Source organism: Carassius auratus, chromosome 13 (genome assembly GCF_003368295.1).
Source record: "Carassius auratus strain Wakin chromosome 13, ASM336829v1, whole genome shotgun sequence".
Taxonomy (NCBI): domain Eukaryota; kingdom Metazoa; phylum Chordata; class Actinopteri; order Cypriniformes; family Cyprinidae; genus Carassius; species Carassius auratus.
Window position 1 is genome coordinate 15,819,620 of NC_039255.1, and position 20,822 is coordinate 15,840,441.

The window sequence follows — 20,822 nt, forward strand, 5'->3', positions numbered from 1 at the left end:
TCTTCTTTGGTGAAGAAGAAGAAAGAATTACAGGTTTGGAACAACTTTAAGGTGACTAAATTATGATTTTTGGGTGAACTACCACTTTAACACAGCAGATTGAAGGTGTTTTTTGGGAGGTTTATCTGTTTTGTTCCGTTCATGTGCATTTTTAGGTATTGTAAGTGAACATACGATGCTTTTAGAGGAAGTATGTAGTCGTCCTGCTCCTACTGGTAACTCTGCCCCTGTGACTGGAGTCGAGATCATGAGAAAACTGTCCAAATCGCACACACACAACGAATCTGCCCACAAGATCAAGGTTTGTGTGGATCTCTTTTGTTAGAATTGAAAGTGTGTAATAAATCTGCAAGCTGAATGCTTTTTTTTTTTTTTTAGGGATCCCACCCTTACCAGTCCCTGAGCTACACGAGTGGAGATACAGCAGTTGATTCTCCCGCTCATGTCAGTCGGACAGGGCTGCAGTCCAATCACAGTCCTAGAAAAGAGTCGTTGCTAAGCTACCTAACAGGAAGCATCCACAGTCTGCACAACCTCCTGGAAGCCACGCCCCTTCGAGCAAACGAACAAATGGCAGCCAAGAGCAGCTCCCTGACACGTACAGGTACAGGATTTTTTCTTTCAGAGTTTATTACTTTTGCAATCTAATATTAGATGAGGGAAAATGTGAACTGTAAAAAACGAATTTTCAACCAAATTAATTCCTACAAGCGAATTTAGGCTTAACAAATTTTAAATGTAATTGGAAAAACATATACATTTTGAGATTGACTGTTTTTAAGATTACTTTTAAATTATTCATATTACTAAAGTTTAGCTTTAATAGATAAAGGCAAAGGTCATCTAAATGGTAAAATAGAGGAAATGAGCATACAGAATTAAATATCCAGTATCTGATATCAGTGAATAATAAAAAATCTTAGTATTATTTATTATTTGTTGATGGAATAAGCTTTGATCTATGTTTATATTATATTATATATATTAACTTTTTTTTCTTAGTAATATTAGTACTTCAACTTAAATTTATTTCATATAGTTTTTTTAATTGTTTATTTTTTAGTTTGTCTAATAGTTTGATTGTGTAATGTTTTATTTCAGCTTTATTTCTTTTAACAAAAACAATGTTTTTAATACTTAGTTTTATTGTACAGTAACAGTGCTATCACCAAATAACCAATATAATACAGATAATGTCAGACTTGCACTGCAGGAGGCTCCCTGAGCTATATCTCTTGACAGAATATGACTTGACTTGAATAAAGTCTTGAGCGTTGTGCTAACATCCCCCAGAACAGAGCATCATAGTGACTTCTGCACAGAAAGCACAACTCTCATTTTCTGCATGAAAAGTAAAAATCTAGTTCATTTTGAAATGTCTGTTGTTTTAGGCAATAGTGTGGGTGCAGATGTGTTAACAGAGCATCCTCTTCTGTCGGAGCCATTCTCCGTCAGCTTCTACAACTGGATGTCAAATGCTGTTGGCAACCGCACAGGCGGCAACGTCCAGGACTCACCTCTTAACCGCTCTCAACACAACAGCCTGCAGACCGGAGGTAAGCGATTAGTGTATTGACCGATAAATACTGGATAAACATGCAGCTGTATCTGTCCATGTAGCTGTAATTAGAGAATTATTTAACCGTGATTAGAATGTGTTCATTTGCGCTGAAAACCTTCACTAACTCTTAAACTCTTTGTTTTCAGGAGTCCTCCCCACCATTCCTTCTGCATCAGATTTTAACACTGTACTGTCCAGTGATCAGAATTCACTGGACACACACTCCCAGCACAGCACGAGTCAGGATGACCTGCTTGATCAAGATGAGACGAATCTCTGCCCTGCAGCGGTGCAGCTGGCCGACGCACAGGTGTGTGTTATCATTTATGTATGACCATGCATTTGTTATAGCCCCACTCTTATTGTGTTTGTGTGCCTGTCATGGGATTGTCTGTACAGGTTGTTTTCAAGCCTTTGTTGAGTCACATTGGTATCCAGCCCCAGGATGCTCCTCCACTCAGTTACAAGATGTATTTTGGGGAGCACCTGTCCTTCAGTGGAACTCTTGAGTGTCTGAGAGCAGACATTGTCGACTCTGACACCAGCAAAGAAAGGAAGAACAAACGAGCACACAGGTAACACAGATTTGCCAAGGTAGCTTTTGTTTACCTGTCTAGAGATATTCTAGAAGGAGTACTTTATTGATTTTATTAGATTTTTTTTTTTTTTTTTGCAAGTTTTATGTAAGGATGTACTCGAAAGTACACAATAATTAAATGAGTGCAGTGTGGTTATTAACTACAAATCATTTTTGCCTACTGATGTAAAGCTAAAATAATATTTAAGCATTAAAAAAATAATTAACAACAATTTAAACTTTTGTTGCCTTGGCCAAAGCTGAATAGAAGTATAAAAAAAACTAAAACCAATGAAAACGACAAAAGAAAACAAAATAAATGGATGAACAAAAATATTAAAATAAAAGTTAAATCCAAATCGGAATAAATTCTGTAGTAGTATATATAAATAATACAAAAAGAACTCTGATTGACTGTGATATTTTTTTTTCTCATTACTTAATTAAATGAATATTAAAATAACAAATGTGTGTATTTAATTACACATTGCCAAATGAACAGCAAATTAAAGCACGGTGCATACATCACCTGTCCCACCTAGAAATTTGGCAAATTTATTTACAGAGTACTCAAGCATTTAAAACTGTAAGATGTTATGTTTTTGTGTTCAGGCAGGGAATGGTGAACCTCCCTCCTCTTGATTTCAAGCCTGCGCTGATGATTGAGACATTCAGTTTGAACGCGGTCATCCTGGAGAAGTGCATGTCAACCCCTCCCTCTGCCAGCGCACTCTCTTTCCATGAGCTGAGTCGGAGACCCCAGGCCAGTGTGCACTGCCATTTTACCCTTGCTTGCCAAGCAATTCGCCAGCACGTGGATATGGCCCTGGTCCGCCTCATTCACCAGTTCAGCACGATGATCGATGACATCAAAGCCACGCAGACTGACATCAAGCTCAACCGCTACACTGCCGGCTCCTCTTCCCCAACGCCCACCAAGGCACGGCCGTATCGGGAATTCCGCTCTTCTGATTTCAGCCGTAGTTCTCGTGGGAGCCTGAATGGAGCTGCTCGACTGGGCACTCAGAAGGGCAAGCGCACCGTGGTCGGCCCGGGCCTAGACACGCTGACCAGGAATCGAGAGCCTCGTGGAAGGGGGACACTGGGTCGCTCGGAACGAAGGACGTCTAAAGTATCTCGGAAAGGTTCACGAGACGTGGCAGACCACATGACCATTCAGATGGATGACTCGGACTCCATCACAGTGTCAGAGCAAAGCGAGCCGTCGGCTGAGTGCTGGCAGAACATGTACAAACTTCTTAATTTCTACTCGCTCATATCAGACCCCACAGGCATCCTGGAGAAGAACCAGGATAATGCCCTCTCAGGTAGGATGTCTTGCCCCGTGTTTGTCTAGTAATTTGAAATATTACAAAAAAGGGAAATAATATGAAAATTATATTACAAATATAATCAGAAAATAAAGCTTTTTTTTATTATTGTTTTGCATTACAACATTATTTAAGGGAAAATTTGTGATGATTGATTAATTTGTCCAGATATCTTTCTTTTGATTTCAATTTTACATTATTCTCAAAAATGATTTTTATTTGATTTTCAGTACTTTACTATGGTTTAAAATCTGTTATTAATATTAAAGTATATCATTACAACAAAGTCACTACAATAGGTTATTGCACCAATACTTGTAAAGTATTTTTAATACATTATTGTTTTGAACATTATGGTAATTAAACTCATTGTGGTAATGAGACTCAATTGCAAAAATATTGTTCAATGTCCAGTGTAATATTCACTGCTTTTGGCCCAATGTACCTGTTCACTTGCTCTTTAGAGGGTGGGCGGAGCCCTGCAGATCCTCCGTGTCATGTGGTGTTTGAATCTGAAGGCGAGACGCCCCCCAGTCGACTGGGTCGTAGGCGGAGCTTGGTAAGCTCTGAGCCCCAGCATGTGACGCTGATCGTGTTTGGCGTTGGCATGGTGAACCGCACGCATCTGGAAGCAGACATTGGAGGACTGACCATGGAGGCGGAGCTTAAGAAAATACATGGCAGTTTTACTCTAAAGGAGAAAATGAAGGGTAAATCAAACAGCATTTTTAAATAAATGTAACATTTAAAACACCTTAAACACCTTATCCTATAAATTCTGTTCTTTTGATGCAGATATTCTCCATCAGAAAATGACTGAGACCTGTGCCTCGGCTCATATTGGATGTGTGAACATTGTGCTTCTGGAAGGAATCACACCAGACATACAGTCAGTAACTCATTTAACACCAGGCACTATCTACCACATATCAGCGTCCACTTTTATATAAATCCATTTACACTGAAGTTTCTAATTTCTCTCTCTTTTTTTTTTTTTTTTTTTTTAAATACATCCAATCCCACTTTCATGATCAAAACACTGTCAACCGTTGGTAGGTTGGTTTCCTGAAGAGTTTAGACACTTTGTCTCCATGGTGCCTTAATATTTTGCTCGGTTTATTTGATCGGTCTGACTCTGACATATCAGCATACGCAGTAAACAATCACATGAACTACAATGCAAAAACTTCATATCCCTACACTACGATTCTAAAGTTTGCAGATTTTTAAAAAAGTTTTGAAAGAGGTCTCTTTCATTTATTTTAATTTATTTGATTTAAAAAACAGTAGTACTGTGAAATATTATTACAATTAAAAATAACTTTTCTATTTTAATATATGATTATCATATTTTAAAGTTATTCTTGGATCTGTTTTTTTTTTCTGGCGATCTCGATCCACAAATATATTTTTAAGAGTACAGATTTATCACGGCTTATATGACAGTTTTGAAATGTTTTCTCTGTGGATAACTTTCCCTCTTCTACCTTCCTGCTCTCTCCTCTCCTCTCTTCTCTCTATCTCTCATCTTATTGTTGCTTTTCCTGCCTCTCTCACTGGCAGACTAGAGGATTTTCCAACCTCACCTACCAGCACAACCAAGCAGGAGTTCCTGTATGTCTGAGTTTCCTTAGTAACCTTGTCCAATCCTCCATGACCATTCATAACATCTTCATAATATTTGTATGTTGCAGTCCCTTCCATATGTCAAATATATGCTATATACTGTTCACTCTTACTAATTCAGATGCTCTACTGCTCCAAATCCCTCTCATAAAGATTCACAGCATTATATAGTGTCTCAGCAGTGGTTAGTGGATTCATAACATCCTCTTGGCACTAATTTTACTGTCATATTTACTTCATTTATGCATTATTTTACAGGGCTTTCCAGTACTAGAAAGGAAAAAAATGGCAGTCACGCAGTCTTTCACTAATGCATCTTTAGACGGGAAGAGACCATCTGACTAATTTAAACTTTGCTTTTATACATTCCTACGTTTAAATGAAGCTTGATCTGAAATCAGTCAAATCTGGCATGGAAAAAAATTATTTAATGACAAAGTAGTCTTTAAGAACAGAAAATATGTGAAGGCTTTTTTTTTTCTCCACTGTTCTTCCAAAAGTAATAAGTAGGGAGTATTTCATAGACTCATAACTCCGAACCGAAATTAGATTGTAAAGTTCTGCTAGTGGTTATTAAGTTTATGCGATATTATGTGCCTCATACAAAACTCTGAATATCTTTTAAATACTTGATGCTTTCTAACCTGGCAAAAGTTGTCAGATCCAATGATTAGTTCCTCCTCAAAGGCGCTCATTGCAGCATTTTGGTACCTAAACACAATCTAGTTTCCCGGTGCACTCTGACTTTTGGAAATTGCAGTATCCATCAAGTAATCTGAATGCATCTTGTCATTTTGGCAAGCGTTTGCCAGTATTGTGTGGATTACAGTCCATCGTCACACCATCAGGGTTTGAAACTCTCTTTTTCATTTTTTCTATTAATACATCTAGATCTCCTTGTAATTCCCTTGTTTCCAGTCACATGGACATTTTCACTTTTTCACATTCTGCCAGTCTCTGTCTGTTCATATTTCAGAGACATTGTTCCGTGTTACTGCTCAATATTACATCCAGGCTGCGATTTCAAAATGAGTGCTTGTATTAATTTTTATCTGTGTGTATTTGTGTGTTAGGACGGTGGTGAAATGTAACATCGCAAAGTCCCAGGCTTTATATAGCGCACAGCGTGGGCTGAAGACCAATAACGCCGCCGTATTAAAAGTGGGCGCAATCTTCATCAACATCCCGCAGCACCCTGCAACGCTGCACAGCATGATGGTCCGCAGCTCCCACCAGCTCTCCAAACAGATTTCAGACCTCATCCGTCAGCCTTCCAACATGTGAGGCAAACCTCTGCACTTTCTTTTCATATGTGTCTAAATTATTCTTTTTCTTTTGTTGCCGATATGAAATTCACTTCTGTTTAAATCAGCCCGCCGCCCAGCCGTGAAGACACACCTACTCCACAGCCCTCTGAAGTGAGTGTCAATCAAACTCCAGTGGAGGCCAATGAGTTTCCTCAGCTGCCCGAAGGACTGGAGAAGAAGCCAATAGTGTTGAAATTCAGCGCTATGCTGGATGGGATCACTATTGGTGCAGCCCTGTTGCCCTCTCTCAAAGCTGAATACAAGATGGGTCGCATGAAGAGCCATGGCATGACAGGTACCCACAATTCCATTTGTACATTGGTTTATTTACTTCTCAGTGCCCTGGGAATACAGATGCAACAATTACAAATGGTTAATGCTTTGGTGTCTCCCTCTCACAGGTGCTCAGACACGGTTCACTTTTGAACTACCCAATCATAAGCTGTGCTTCCAGTCGAAGGTTTCCCCTGTGGATGTGTCGGCCATGCCGCCCTCTGCCAGCCTGTCACTGCCTCCTGTCACCATGTCAGGACAGTACATCATACAGGAGCACGAGGGGCACAGCGACACCGCCTGGGCCCCAGGATACAGCAGCTATCTTCAGGGAAACTACTTGCGCTGTGTAGCTGAGGTGGGCCGTTGATGTAGCAATGAGAGATTGTACTAAATGCTGTGCTTGATTATTAGATTATCAAGTTTGTTCCAGCAGATGGATGGATTCAGTTGAAATGCAATATATATCATTGTATGTCATTTTTAGATTGGATCTTTCGAACACAACTTGACCACAGATTTGCTCAACCATCTAGTCTTCCTTCAGAAGGTCTTCATGAAGGAGGTCAATGAGGTCATCCAGAAGGTGTCAGGTACGTGTGAAGAACCGATAGCATAAATAGATGACTCTTTCAACTGTTTATATCTTTATTTGTTTTTGTTTTGTTTATTTTTATTTTAAATGTTATTTTTGGTTTTTCTATTTGGTGTTTTTTTTTTTTCATTAAAAAAAATTACATTGTTTTTAAAATGTATTTATTTGCCTTGTTTTGTTTTGCTATAATTTTTTTTTTTTTTTTTTTACTTGACTTTGCTTGATTTGACAGCAGCTGCGTGACATGTGTTTGTTTGTGTAGGAGGGGAACAGCCAATCCCACTGTGGAATGAACATGATGTGTCAACAGATGGTGACAAACCTAAAATCCTGCTTTATTCTATTAATCTGACATTTAAGGTTTGTATTTCCTTAATTTGTGCGTTTATTTATTTTGGCCAAACTTGCAGACCTTTTAGACTTCAGTGTGTTGTTGTTGTTGTTGTTGTTGTTGTAGGGGATTCAAATGACAGCCACCACTCCTTCTATGAGGGCGGTGCGCTTTGAGACCGGCTGGATTGAGCTTGAACTGTCCAATCGGGTTCAGTGCAAGACTACTCCCACAGGAAGCAACTACCTGAAGCTTTTTGGGAAATGTCAAGTGGATCTCAACTTGGCTTTGGGGCAAATCGTCAAACATCAGGTAGCTACAGTCACTGAAACGGAAACAATGCTGGTATTCAATGCTGTCTTATACTTTCTTGTTGATGAATGGGAAGGTTGTGCACACTATCAGTTGTTCACTGCTGTCATATGACACTGTCTCTTTCAGGTGTACGAGGAGGCTGGGTCAGATTTCCACCAGGTGGCGTATTTCCGCACTCGAATCGGTTTGCGCAATGCTCTGCAGGAGGAGATCAGTAGCAGCTCTGACAAAGAGGCTGTCCTGATCACACTCAACCGTCCTATCGTTTTTGCTCAGCCAGTAGCATTTGACAGAGGTCAGTCTACACCTAGCGTTTAGTTTTTTCATGGTGCATATTTTTTTATATTTTTTATTTTTTGGTTCGTAATTGTGTATTTGTATGTCTGTTGTAGCTGTTTTGTTCTGGCTGAACTATAAGGCTGCCTATGATAACTGGAAGGAACAGCGCTTAGCTCTCAACTCGGACATTCATATGGCCACCAAAGAGGTGGTAGACAAACTGCCAGCTATACAGCAGACCAGCGTCCAGGCCTTCAGCACTCTCTTCCTGCAGCTCACTGTCAATGACCTGGGCATCTGCCTCCCGATCACCAGCACCACACAGGTGGACCCTCACTGATACACAATCTATTTTCCATTCATTTTAAAGTTTAGATTCATTAGATTGGTGTGCACAGGCCTTTAACTGCTTGTATTTCACCCTTCGTATATTGTTCACAATCTTTCCATTTCTGTGGGTCACGTTGATTGATGTTAAATGTCCGTCCCTTCTTTCTGCTGTACACAGGCCAATCACAGTATTGATCTTGACACTGGCTCAGCACTGGTGTTAACCATCGAGAGTACATTAATCACAGCCTGCTCCTCTGAATCTCTGGTCAGCAAAGGCCATTTCAAGAACTTTTGCATTCGATTTGCCGAGGGGTTTGAGACAACTTGGGATGATTGGAAACCTGAGATCAGAGGCGACTTGGTCATGAATGCTTGTGAGTAACAATTAATGTCAAAGCGTAACAATTGTCTCTGTTTTTGACCCCATAACACTTCCGGGATTTTCCAGGTGTTGTCCCTGATGGCACGTATGAGGTTTGCTCCAGAACGACAGGCCAGGCCTCTGCAGGTGTGTGTTTGAAATGGCTTTGCATTTATTTGATCAAAAACACCGTAAAAACAGACAGTAGTATTAATATTCAAAAGAACGGTTTTCTATTTGAATATATTTTTAGATAAAGGCAAAGCTGAATTTGTAGACAGAGAATAAAAAATGACGATTATTTTGATTGCATCCTGACTTCATGGTTGAACGAAATCTTCCGATGCTCCAGAGAGCAGCAGTGCAGGAACGTGGACGCTGAATGTCTTGTGGAAGATGTGTGGCATCGATGTGCACATGGATCCCAACATCGGCAAGCGCCTGAATGCTCTGGGTAACACCCTCACCTCTCTGACTGGGGAAGAAGACAATGATGACATCACAGACTTCAACTCCGTCAACATGGCCAACCTATCAGACGAGGACGAGAGTGACGGCATGTCTCCCCCCGTACACATGGTCAGAGCTCATTTGCAAATAAATATCAGTGTAAAGTGATTCATTTACATTGTCTGCTTCTTTGGGTTCTTGTTTTTTTGTGCATTTATATTAATGTCATTTTTATGTTGAGAGCAGGAAATGTGAAGTGCCTTTGTAGTTGTTCTAGACGTCTGTGTACTCTGTGTGTGTGTGTGTTTGTGTTTGTTTTAAACCGGTTCATGTTTGCAGTGTCCTGAAGGGGATCTCAGTCCCAGACTTTCATTCAGGAGGCGGCTGGTGAACAGCATACTTGGCATTAGCCCCAGCCCCCCTCCCCTCTCACCTTCTGAGTGTCGTAATATTTCTCCATCATCCACAATCACTCGGCTAAAGTCGAGAAGTGTTCGCCTGTCGTCCACAGCCAATGCAGAACGAACTAGACATCCCAGACCCCTGTCCTGGGGCTGTGTATGTACTTCAGAGCTCCCGTTTTATTTTCAGTCCTTTCTGTTTCTGTCTCATCCTTTCTCTCCATCTTGTTCATGCTCTCAGGGTGGAAGTTGCTTTTAAGATCGCTCAGAACCTTCTTGAATTCTGCCTAGAACTGAAATATGTTGAGCGAGTCTGCATTCTGCAGTTTCCTGCTGCTGCTTTTTAGTCTTGTCTGATGCCTCTCCATGAGAAATGAGTGGCCGGTGACATCTTATTTCCCGTTTCCAAAGGATGCATTTCTCATGGACAAGCTGTGTTCAGAAATCAGTTTTTTGGGGTGGTGTCATGATTTGTCTTTGTCTGACTTGTTGTAAAGATCCACACTTGTTTTGACTGTTCAGCAGTCAGTGTGATTTTGAAATCTTTATGCATGACTGTACCTAGGGCTGGGCGGAATGAACTCTTGAAATATGTGTTTTAAAATTAACTTGATTACTTTTATTATAAAATTAACAACAACAAAAAAATAATAATAGATTTTTATTGAACTAATTGAATTCGCTGCTAAATATACACTGGTGTTATTTTATTTATTTATTTATTTTATTTTTTTTTGAGAAATTAATTCTTTAATTCAGCAGAATTAATAAAAAGTGGCAGTACAGACATCTACATAGTGAAAAAAAAAAAAAATCAAATAAATGCGGTTCACTTGAGGTGTCTTTCCATCAAAGAATCCTGAAAGTTTCCACAAAAATATTAAGCAGCCCAACACAGGTCAAGTGTAATGATAATGAGAAATGTTTTCTGGTATATTAGAATGATTTCTGAAGAATCTTGTGACACTGAAGACTGGATTAGAAATTCAGCTTTTCCATTACAGGAATAAATTACATAAAAGAAAACTGATTTTTTTAATTATAATAAAATTTCCCAATACCGTCTGTACTGTATTTTTAGTAAAAAAAAAACTTGAAGCCTTGAGTCTTCTTTCAGAAGCATAAAAAAATATTCTCAAGTCCAAATTTTTTAATGGCAGTGTTAATGTGTATATATATAAAAAAAATAAGAAGAAGAAGAGTTACTTGCACGCACAAAATAATAATTTTGAATTATTCAAACCATGATAAGAAAAGATCAGATTTTGTTATTCCGCCCACCCCTAAGTGTGTCTCGTATCTTAAGAGTATTATTTTGACTAATGTTCTTCTTGCAGGAATCTGTTGACCTGCGCAGACAGGCGGTCATGAGCAATCAAATCATCGACGCTCGTGGACGCAAGTTCTCCAAGCGCTTGGTGGATATTAGAGAACTCAACGAGCAGGCCAAAGTCATTGACGATCTCAAGTAATCTCAACCTGACGTTTAATAATTAGTATACCTCAATCTGCTGTTTTCTGCCTGACAGAAATCCCTATAATTCTTGATTTCTCTCTCTCTCTCTCTCTCTCTCTCTCTAAGGAAACTGGGAGCAAGTGAAGGCACCATAAACCAGGAAATCCAGCGCTATCAACATTTAGAATCTGTCGCTGTCAATGATATCCGTCGGGATGTGCGCAAGAAACTGCGGCGCTCCAGCATGCGGGTGATAGACTGGATTCAGTTCACTACATTGTAAGCGAGGTGGAAATTGAATGTTGCATAAATTGAGTTTGTGCTCCATTTAGGCAGCGTCTTTGAAAGATAAATGGGGTTTAGGCTACAAGCCAAGCTACAACAACAGCAGGTCAAAGAGCATTTCAGCAACAGGCAGACCACCACTGAAGAGGTCGGATAGACCCAGGTACACACACACACACACACACACACACACACGCACTCACATGTATTCACAGATGGGTAAGTGCATGTCCGTTACACATCCATTGATTTTTTTTGTATTTTTTGGTCTCACTAAAGGGATGACATGCCAGACATTAAAGTGGATGCAGCATCTCCAGCACCAAGAGTCACCTTCAACATCGACACGGTAGTGTGCATGCATACATCTGTGTGTAACTGAGTCTGTCTATTTGTTCATTCTAGTGTTCCATCTTCATGTTCATTGTTTATGTGTCAGTGAAGTTGTAAAGTTAAATAAAGCTTTCATTTTTTACATTAGCATTCAAGAAATTGGGGTCACAAAGATTTTTTGTTTAATGAGGTTTCAGTTGAGAAAGGATGCATTAAATTGATCATAAGTGACATTTAATATATTACAAAAGATTATTTCAAATACATGCTTTTTTTCAACTTTATATTCATCAAAGATTATCACAAATATTATCAGTGTTTATACAAAAATATTAAACCGCACAACTGTTTCCAACATTTGATAATGTTTCTTGAACAGTAATATTCACTGTTTTTATTGTCATTTTGATTAAATTAATTCAGCCTTAGTGAGCAGAAGAGACTTCATTTCCAAACTATTAAAAAATCTTACTGACCCCAAATTTTGAACAGCAGTGTACTTGGACAAATGCACACACACACACACATATATACACACACTCATTGGTTTTATGGTTTCACCTGCAAGTGCTTCACTCTTAAAGAATGCCATATATATGGTATCCACGTATTTTGCTGGACACATTTGTTCATGTACTGTATAGCTCAGTAAATCTGTTTGTGTTTAAGATGGAATCCCCAAATCCAATCCCAAGTCCAGCCGACTCAGTTTTTAAGGTACCGGAGAAAAACGGGCCATATCAAATCTTAAAATCACCTCTGAATCTCCGTGCATGAAATCACATTGTGGTGTGAAATCACTAAATCTAAATCTGCTGTTCCAAATCCAATCAGAAATGATCAGCCTTTTTGGATCTCAGGCTGAAGAATGGTGTTATTTTCTTTTCATCCTTCTATGCACACATTCACTAACACACTCTCGCTCCATTTGTAAGTCTGCTCTTGTGCTGTGCTGGTTTAACTAATCAACTCTTCTTTCTTCAGCATGTCTGGATCTTTGTCATTTGCGTTGCTCATGATGACTTGTCATCTGTCCATCTTTTCATCTTTTCTTTTCTCATCCCTCTCTCCTCTGCTGGGTCTTAGTGGAAAGCATGAATTGGGAAAAGGAAATCTTTCTTAAAAGTGCCAACTGGTTATAAGCTATCAGCCAACAGATACAGTTTGAATTGGCAGTGAGTCAAAAAAAAAGTTCAGTTTAGGTTTTGAGTACATCAACAGAGCGATAGAATGATGGATGGATAAGATAAACTGACGTTCAAGTAAGTGTCCGGTGGAAATATTACGGCAATCTTCCACTCTGCGATCTTAGCAGACGCCCAGTTGAGGACATCATTTGTAAACATTAGACAGTTGGATAGAAGGACTTCTATTTTAGTTGAAATCCTGATGAGAACCAATCAAATAGACCCAAAATAATAGCTTAGTGTCTGTTGAGCTTTAAGCCATGCCAGGGTTATATTTCACCACAAAATCACAAAATAGAAATCACATTTTACTTCAATAATGTAAATGCTTTATTTATTTGCATTGGAACAGTATTTTTAAGTACATTAAGTAATTAAGTAAGAATTGTGGCAATAAGAATCCTCATTGAATGTAATGGTAATTACAAGAGTTAAATCTCCAGATACATGATGACAGTGATGCATCAATATTCAAATTCCGTTCAATACTAATAAACAATAATTATTTTGATGGCTGATAAATATCTGATTGTTAAAATTCTGTAAGATTTTGCTTAAAAATAGAATTTACCTAAAAAAATGCTATATTTTAAATGCTATAAGTGTATTTAAGCATCATAACATTGACAAAAAAATTTAAAGTAAAAAACATATAAGTCACATTTATATAGAACCAAGAGAAAACATTACCGTCTACAGCCTTATTGGTTAATTTTTCTTGGTTAATTTCTCTCGGTGCATGTCAAATTAATTTTGATAAATAAGTCGCACCTGAATATAAGTCGCAGGACCAGCCAAACTATGAAAAAAAGTGCGACTTATAGTCCAGAAAATACGGTAATCATCTCATACCGGATTAAATAATGATGAATTTTAAGTCACTAATATCATGGATCTTAAAATATGCTGCTTTTGTTCCCTTTTTTGTTTTGATTTTGTGGTGACTTGTGACCTGGATATGTTTTTGTAAGATGCAGTCATGTAGGGCGAAGAATCATGAGTCCTTTAGGAGAGATAAATGGATGAATATATGGATAGATGCATAGACAGATTTTCTGACGGTTGGCTTTCACTGATTGTTGAAGTTCCCGGAGGAGACAGAGTTGGACCTGTTGTCTGTCGCCATTGATGATCCTGCCCATTACCCATCATGCTCAGTGTTCAGTGCCCCTGGCACACCCGCAGTCTTTTCACCAACCATTCCCTTCCAGCCTGATGACACCCGCCGTGATGACCTCTCCTCGACTTCTTCAGAGGAATCGGACAAAGATGAGGAGTTTGAGAGGGACAGACAGCACAACTCTTATCGAAGACCAGGGTGCGCCAAACACACAGCACACGTAAACACTCCACAAACACAGTTACACTCACTAAACTGACAGCCTTTGTTTGTTTCTCAGGGGCTCTCAGAGAAAGTCATCTGCACTGTCTGCATTATTCAGCGAGCGCTGGCCGGCCACGCCCCCTCAGCGTGGAGGATTAGCCCCGCCCACCGAGCGGAACATTGACTTTGAGCTGGACGTGCGTGTTGAGATCGACAGCGGCAAGTGTGTGCTGTACCCCAGCACCCAACAGCCCGAGCATGAAGATCTCACAGTGAGAAGGTAAAGAGACACACTGTCTCATGTTGACTTCAGTTAATAGAGCACTGCAGTCATGAGTTAGCATCACCCTGGTTTCCTTGACAAAACCCAACAGGATTTTTCCATTGGCTTTTGGATTACTACAGAAAAGAAGCTCAAACGTTCATGATTCTTGCACATTGTGTTCATTTATGATAGATTCTTTGCAACTGAACACAACTTTTCAGAATTTGGAAGCCTAAATACAATCGTCAGAAGTAAAAAGTCAAACTATACTATGGTCTCATGACTATAACAATGCCACTATTAAGCTTCCGGAAGCTCTTTATGAGTTTGAAAGTTTTCCTGAACGTTTGAGTTAGAATGGTGTGCATGATTATGAACAGAATGAGGCTGTAAAATCAGACTAGTGATTAGATGAGTTTTCCTGTTTGGTGTGATAACATAACGGCCTCATTTAGTCCAGTTTTTCAAGACAAGTAAATGCATAAAAAAAAATCATAACTGATACTGGTCTATTTTAGGACATAGAACAAAACATTAGAATATCTTCTACTTGTATTAGCCAAAGACCTTATTTCAGCCATTTAACCAAAAACCCCACTGACTTCACAACGATGGAAGCGGAAATACTAAAAAAATGGTTTCTGTGTTTTGGTCTTTAAAAAAAACAAAAACATAATTTCTACATCTGTTGTTTGGGATTTTGATCAGGGCTGCAAAGTGTTCCTGTAAAATGTCCTTTTCCCTCTCATTCTGTTGTTTAGGAGTTGTGAGCGGAGTTCGAGGAGTCTGGATCAGGAATCTCCTCCTAAGAAGCGAAAACAGCAGCACAGTTTTGCCTCCAGCTCCCATCTGCTGAATGCCAAGCGAGTGCCCACTTCTCTGCAGAGCAAGAGCAGTGACATTGAGACCACGGTCTTCTACATCCCTGGAGTGGATGTTAAGGTCTGCTGTGGCTCTTTTGACATGCTTGGCACAACTAATTGTATTTTCTTGTGGTTCAAGTAAAGACAGGTTTTTTTGTTCATCTGAGACTTACATTTTGAGATTTTTTGAATTTAAGATAATGTCATATCAGCACTGCTTTTGATGTGTAAAACCCACCCCCAAAACACTCATAGGTCTATAGACCTATTTAAATGCATTTGATATGTACTTGCATTCATGCAACTGGCATGTCTGATAGTTTGTAATGTTCAACCTAGAAAAAACAAGTTACAGTACAAACCCAAATTAATGCATTGATTCACTCTTTTCATGATTAGTTAACTGTGGCAGTCATCTTTCCTCTCGGTCTCTTTACAGCTACATTACAATTCTAAAATGCTGAAGACGGAGTCACCAAACGCCTCTCGTGGATCCTCGCTTCCCAGAACCCTTTCCAAAGAGTCCAAGCTGTATGGTATGAGAGACGTACCCACACCACCAGCCTCAGGCCCTGGCAAGACTAACACACTCCTCTCCCCCCCTCCCCCTCCCCTCCCTTCAGGTACACACTCTTTTCCTGTCTCGTCATCTTCCGCTGGCTTCCTGCATGTGCTCAGCCCACAGCTCTGAGCTCCTGTAGCGCATGGCTATCTAGGATTAGTGTTCACAGTTGCCTCTGCAGGATCTTTTTGCTGCTATGGTTTTGTGTGTTTACTGCTGAGTTGCTGATGTGCTTGGGTTAAGACAAGCTTCCATTAGGAGTTGTTTTTATAATAATATTGGTTTTTTTTTCTGTTTGTCATTTTACCATTTACATGAATCTTGCTGACACCAGTTCAAACTTGAAAAGAATATACACTACTTTTTGAAAGTTAAGGGTTGGTTGGTGAAAAAGAAAGTAAAAAGATACCAATATTGTTAAATATTATAATTTAAAATGTTTTCTATTTTATTTATTTAATATTTGAAAGATTATTTAATTCCTGTGATGCAAAGCTACATTTTCAGCAGTCATCACTCTTTTTAGTGTCACATGATCCGTCTGAAATCTTTCTAATATTCTGATTTGATGCTCAAGAAACGTTTCTTCTCATTGATTTTGAAAGCTGTTGTGCTGCTAAGATTTTTTATAAGAATGATTACTTAAGAGCTTATTTGAAATAGAAATCTGTAATAAAACAATTCTTACCAACCCCAGACTTTTGAACAATAATAAATAATACATAAAATACAATATTGTATATCAAATATCAGTAAGTAGCTTTGGATAAAATCTCCTAAATGAATAAATGTAATTAAATGCATATCACTCAGAATTTCAGTAATAGTTTCATGGAGTAGTTCACTGAAAAATTAACAAAATTTTACTCTGCTTCGTTTTGTTTCTTTGAAACACAAAATTCGATTTAAGGTTCGATGTTCAAGCTTCTCTTTTCCGTATGATATAAGTGGATGTAAACCGCAAACTATTAATAGTTCTGGACACTACTATTCATATAATGCACTTTTTCTATGACATTTCATTGCACCTTATGCTTGTTAAACAATTTGCATACTGCATGCATGCTAGAGGTGCATTAGATGCCTTACGGTTGCATCCTAAGCAGGAATCTTTTGCTTTCAATGCATGATCATTTGTCAAAAGAAAAGGATTGTTTTCAACTTTGTGTGTGTTTGCACGAACAGCTAAAGGTAAGGCAAGTGTGGGGGTGAAGATGGCCAAGCTGTATGCATGGGTAGCTCTGCAGACACTGCCAGAGGAAATGGTCATCAGTCCTTGTCTGCTGGACTTCTTGGAGAAAGCGCTGGAAACCATTCCTATCACACCAGTCGACAGAAACTACACAAGTCAGTGCGCTTTCCAAGTTAACATTTGTCACTTTGTATATTAAAATAACAAAACACAATTCTGTGAGGTGTTTGTGTATACTTTATGCTTATAGTAATGTGTGTTTGTGTAGCCCTGAATGTTCCCGAGGAGGATGTAGGTCATTTCGATTCCGTGGAGCCTCTGGAGGAGTCTCAGGTGTCTCTTGTGTCTTCTGCTGCGTCTCCGTACTCCTCCTTCCCTGTGGATGTGGTGGTTTATGTCAGGGTGCAGGTAGACCCACGTTCCTACAAGCAAAATTCAATAGTAACTTTCTCAGAGTGGCTGGATAATTTTATTGTGTTTGTTTCTCAGCCATCTCAAATCCGGTTCAGCTGTCTGCCCATGTCTCGAGTAGAGTGCATGCTGAAGCTTCCCTCTCTGGACCTGGTTTTCTCCTCCAATAGGGGTGAGCTTGAGCCCACCGCCCCCACCTGTCCACCTGAGGGCCCTCAGACTCCTTCCTCCACACCTCCATCGGTACACAATGCCAACCGAGTGCCTGGAAGCAAAGGTATGAATGTACTGCACTGAAAATCTCTCTTATGTCATTTTGAAATAAACTACCATTCGAAATGTTGCGGTCAGTAAGTGGTATTTCTTTTAGTTCGTATTCATTTAATGGTAACCGCTGAAACTTCTTCCATCCCTCAGGGCCATCCACAGGATTAGGCAGTCCTCTAGGCCGGAGTCGCCACCACAGCAGCCAATCAGATCTCACAGGCCCACCCATAAACTCATCAGGTCTGAGTTTCACCGCCTGTATGTCAGATTTTTCACTGTATGTGTTTCATCCTTATGGAGCTGGCAAACAGAAGTCTGCAGTTACTGGCCTTCCACCTGGACCAGGACCTCTGGGTAAGAACCCCATGCATAGACAGTACTCAAAAATATTATGACAGTTTATATCTAATATCAACTTACTGTAAAGAACATTGTAAGACTCTGGAGATGACTTTGGTTTGTTTAGGAGCTGAAGAGGAGGCCTCTTCAGTGACGGGCAGGAAAGACTCTCTCTCCATCAACTTGGAGTTTGTAAAAGTCAGTCTTTCCCGGATGAGACGGGCAGGATGTCCAGCATTTATTGATACTTTCATTGCCAGCAAGGGCGGGAAGATGGACACAACTCTGATCAACATCTCAGGTAAGGAATTCAAAATGAAGTGTCCTTGAGGATGTCTGATCTCTCACCTTACTAAAGCTGTTTCCATATGTCTCATACTTTAGCATTGTGCTTGAATGCTATAGTGTTACACTACCATTCAAAAGTTAGGGGTCGGTAAGATCATTTTTTTGAAGCAAGGATGCTTTAAATTCATCAAAAGTGACAATAAAACATTTATAATGTTAAAAAGATTAATATGTCGATAAAAAAAATGCTGTTCTTTAGACTTTGTCACTTTGTCATATCAACATTGATAATAATAAGAAATGTTCACAAAAGAAACATTAAATTGTCATAATATTTTACAATATTACTTTTTTTTTTTTATATACTTAAAAAAAAGGTGAGCATAAGGAAAAAACCAAAAACTTTTGAACGGTAGTTTTTGTTTAATAATAAAATGCAAAACAGGGAATCTTTCAGTTGTCTCAATAATTAATTAATGGCACATTTTTTTCTAGCGGTGTGTGATATCGGTTCTGCATCCTTCAAGTACGACATGAGACGTCTGAGTGAGATTCTTGCATTTCCACGAGCTTGGTACCGCAGAAGCATTGCCAGGAGATTGTTTCTAGGAGACCAGACCATTAACTTACCAGGTTATCCATGCATTCTCTCATTTCAATAACTGTTCGGAAGTGTGGAATCGGTGAAAGTGATGCTTACAATTCAGAGATGCTTCACAAAAGTAGCATTTGATTGGCCAGCAATGCAGTTACAAAAGCAATAGCATTGTAAAGTATTATTGAGTAATAAATATCTCTTTAAATATTTTGCATGTATTTTATATGCCTTATCATCATGGTTGAAAATGTTGTGCTACTGAAGTGTGGCTATCCCAATACAGTTTTTTTTTTTTTCGGTATTGAGCACACTTCCATTTCTGAAGTCCAATATTGGTGTCATAAATAGTCAAAAGAAAACAATATCTCATCAGTCAGTTGTTCTTCTGAGATATGAAGGCTATCTCATGCACTGCTGTGGAATTACATTTGCTTCAGTAATAATGAACGAAACTTTATAAAACTGAACGTAACTTTTTCAGAAACTATCAAAAATATGCCATTACAAAAAGAAGAAAAACTTCTGAGAAAAATTAACTCAAATTTAACAGGCTCTTCAAATATGCTTCATTCTTTGTTAATGTTTTTCAAAGATTCATTTTCGCTGATCGTGGATTCTGAATGCATTGCCACAGATTTCGCTTATGCTTTGCAGTTTTTTGTTTGGTGTTTTGACACAAACCTCTCGTGGGGGGCGGGCTTAACAGTGATCTACTCTGATTGGATAGTGAGCTTTTGATGGACAGGTGCTCTCTGACCGTGAAGTACAGACACCACTCAGTGGTGCTCATATTAAAGTGTTAAGGTTTAAAGTGATAGATCACCTAAATATAAAAATGATCATTTACTTATCCTCATGCCATTCCAATCCTATAAGACTTCGGTTTTTCTTTTAAAATCAAATTAAGATATTTTTATTGAACGCTGAGAGGTTTCTGGCTCTCTGTTGAAAGGTGAGGTAAGCAAAAAATGTAAATAACCAAAAAGGTCATAAAGGCCTAATTAAATGAATCCATATGAATCAAGTCATATAATCCAAGTCTTGTGACGAGATATGAATGACTTTTTATGATGACCAGATTTGCACTGAACAAAATTATAAACGCAACACTTTTATTTTTGCCCCCATTTTTCATGAGCTGAACTCAAAGTTCTAGACTTTTTCTATGTACACACAAGTCCTGTTTCTCTCAAATATTGTTCACAAATCTGTCTAAATCTGTGTTCGTGAGCACTTCTCCTTTGCCAAGATAATCCATCCACCTCACAGGTGAGGCATATCAAGATGCTGATTAGACGGCATGATTATTGCACAGGTGTGCCTTAGGCTGGCCACAATAAAAGGCCACTCTAATCCAAACTTTTGAACAGTAATATATTCCTGCTCACCTGTTTCCAGATATCTTACATCTTCAGTCGAATGCTGGAAAGTGTTGAGAGTAACTGCTGTATTTGTGTTGTAGCCTCCGGTCCTGCCACACCAGACTCTGTGGAGAGCATCGCGCAGCACTTGTCTCCTGAATCCAGCCGTAAAGCGTACTGGAGGACATGGGACGGCCAGTCCACTCAATACCCCTCCTCCGTCATCACCGATGCCACACCAAGCCACGCCCACCTAAAATCACCTGCCATTGGACGCTCCCGCAGCGTGTCCGACTCCTCGGCACCGCGCAGAGGTATGCGTATACATGCTTCTGGAGCTCTATTCATGAT

The 20,822-nt window shown here is 39.2% G+C and overlaps 1 protein-coding gene across 8 annotated transcripts in view; it reads left to right on the forward strand.

Annotated features, from left to right (window-relative positions):
• Positions 1–20,822, forward strand: part of LOC113112841 (uncharacterized protein KIAA1109-like) — a 58,192-nt gene that overhangs the window by 31,293 nt on the left and 6,077 nt on the right. The window contains exons 41-77 of one of the 8 annotated variants that reach the window (XM_026278745.1): positions 156–301; positions 379–604; positions 1,392–1,556; positions 1,708–1,871; positions 1,961–2,136; positions 2,751–3,466; positions 3,934–4,179; positions 4,265–4,358; positions 5,033–5,083; positions 6,169–6,375; positions 6,468–6,697; positions 6,804–7,033; positions 7,163–7,268; positions 7,533–7,630; positions 7,728–7,913; positions 8,043–8,211; positions 8,309–8,520; positions 8,704–8,902; positions 8,977–9,036; positions 9,242–9,468; positions 9,679–9,897; positions 11,078–11,208; positions 11,323–11,446; positions 11,529–11,644; positions 11,761–11,830; positions 12,484–12,531; positions 14,087–14,319; positions 14,402–14,605; positions 15,352–15,532; positions 15,893–16,076; positions 17,201–17,362; positions 17,476–17,615; positions 17,697–17,895; positions 18,036–18,239; positions 18,352–18,525; positions 19,008–19,145; positions 20,573–20,785. In XM_026278745.1, coding sequence (XP_026134530.1) covers positions 156–301; positions 379–604; positions 1,392–1,556; positions 1,708–1,871; positions 1,961–2,136; positions 2,751–3,466; positions 3,934–4,179; positions 4,265–4,358; positions 5,033–5,083; positions 6,169–6,375; positions 6,468–6,697; positions 6,804–7,033; positions 7,163–7,268; positions 7,533–7,630; positions 7,728–7,913; positions 8,043–8,211; positions 8,309–8,520; positions 8,704–8,902; positions 8,977–9,036; positions 9,242–9,468; positions 9,679–9,897; positions 11,078–11,208; positions 11,323–11,446; positions 11,529–11,644; positions 11,761–11,830; positions 12,484–12,531; positions 14,087–14,319; positions 14,402–14,605; positions 15,352–15,532; positions 15,893–16,076; positions 17,201–17,362; positions 17,476–17,615; positions 17,697–17,895; positions 18,036–18,239; positions 18,352–18,525; positions 19,008–19,145; positions 20,573–20,785 — 6,648 coding nt within the window. The remainder of the gene's footprint in view (positions 1–155; positions 302–378; positions 605–1,391; positions 1,557–1,707; positions 1,872–1,960; positions 2,137–2,750; positions 3,467–3,933; positions 4,180–4,264; positions 4,359–5,032; positions 5,084–6,168; positions 6,376–6,467; positions 6,698–6,803; positions 7,034–7,162; positions 7,269–7,532; positions 7,631–7,727; positions 7,914–8,042; positions 8,212–8,308; positions 8,521–8,703; positions 8,903–8,976; positions 9,037–9,241; positions 9,469–9,678; positions 9,898–11,077; positions 11,209–11,322; positions 11,447–11,528; positions 11,645–11,760; positions 11,831–12,483; positions 12,532–14,086; positions 14,320–14,401; positions 14,606–15,351; positions 15,533–15,892; positions 16,077–17,200; positions 17,363–17,475; positions 17,616–17,696; positions 17,896–18,035; positions 18,240–18,351; positions 18,526–19,007; positions 19,146–20,572; positions 20,786–20,822) is intronic. The other 7 variants (XM_026278748.1, XM_026278749.1, XM_026278746.1 and 4 more) reach the window with 7 other exon arrangements.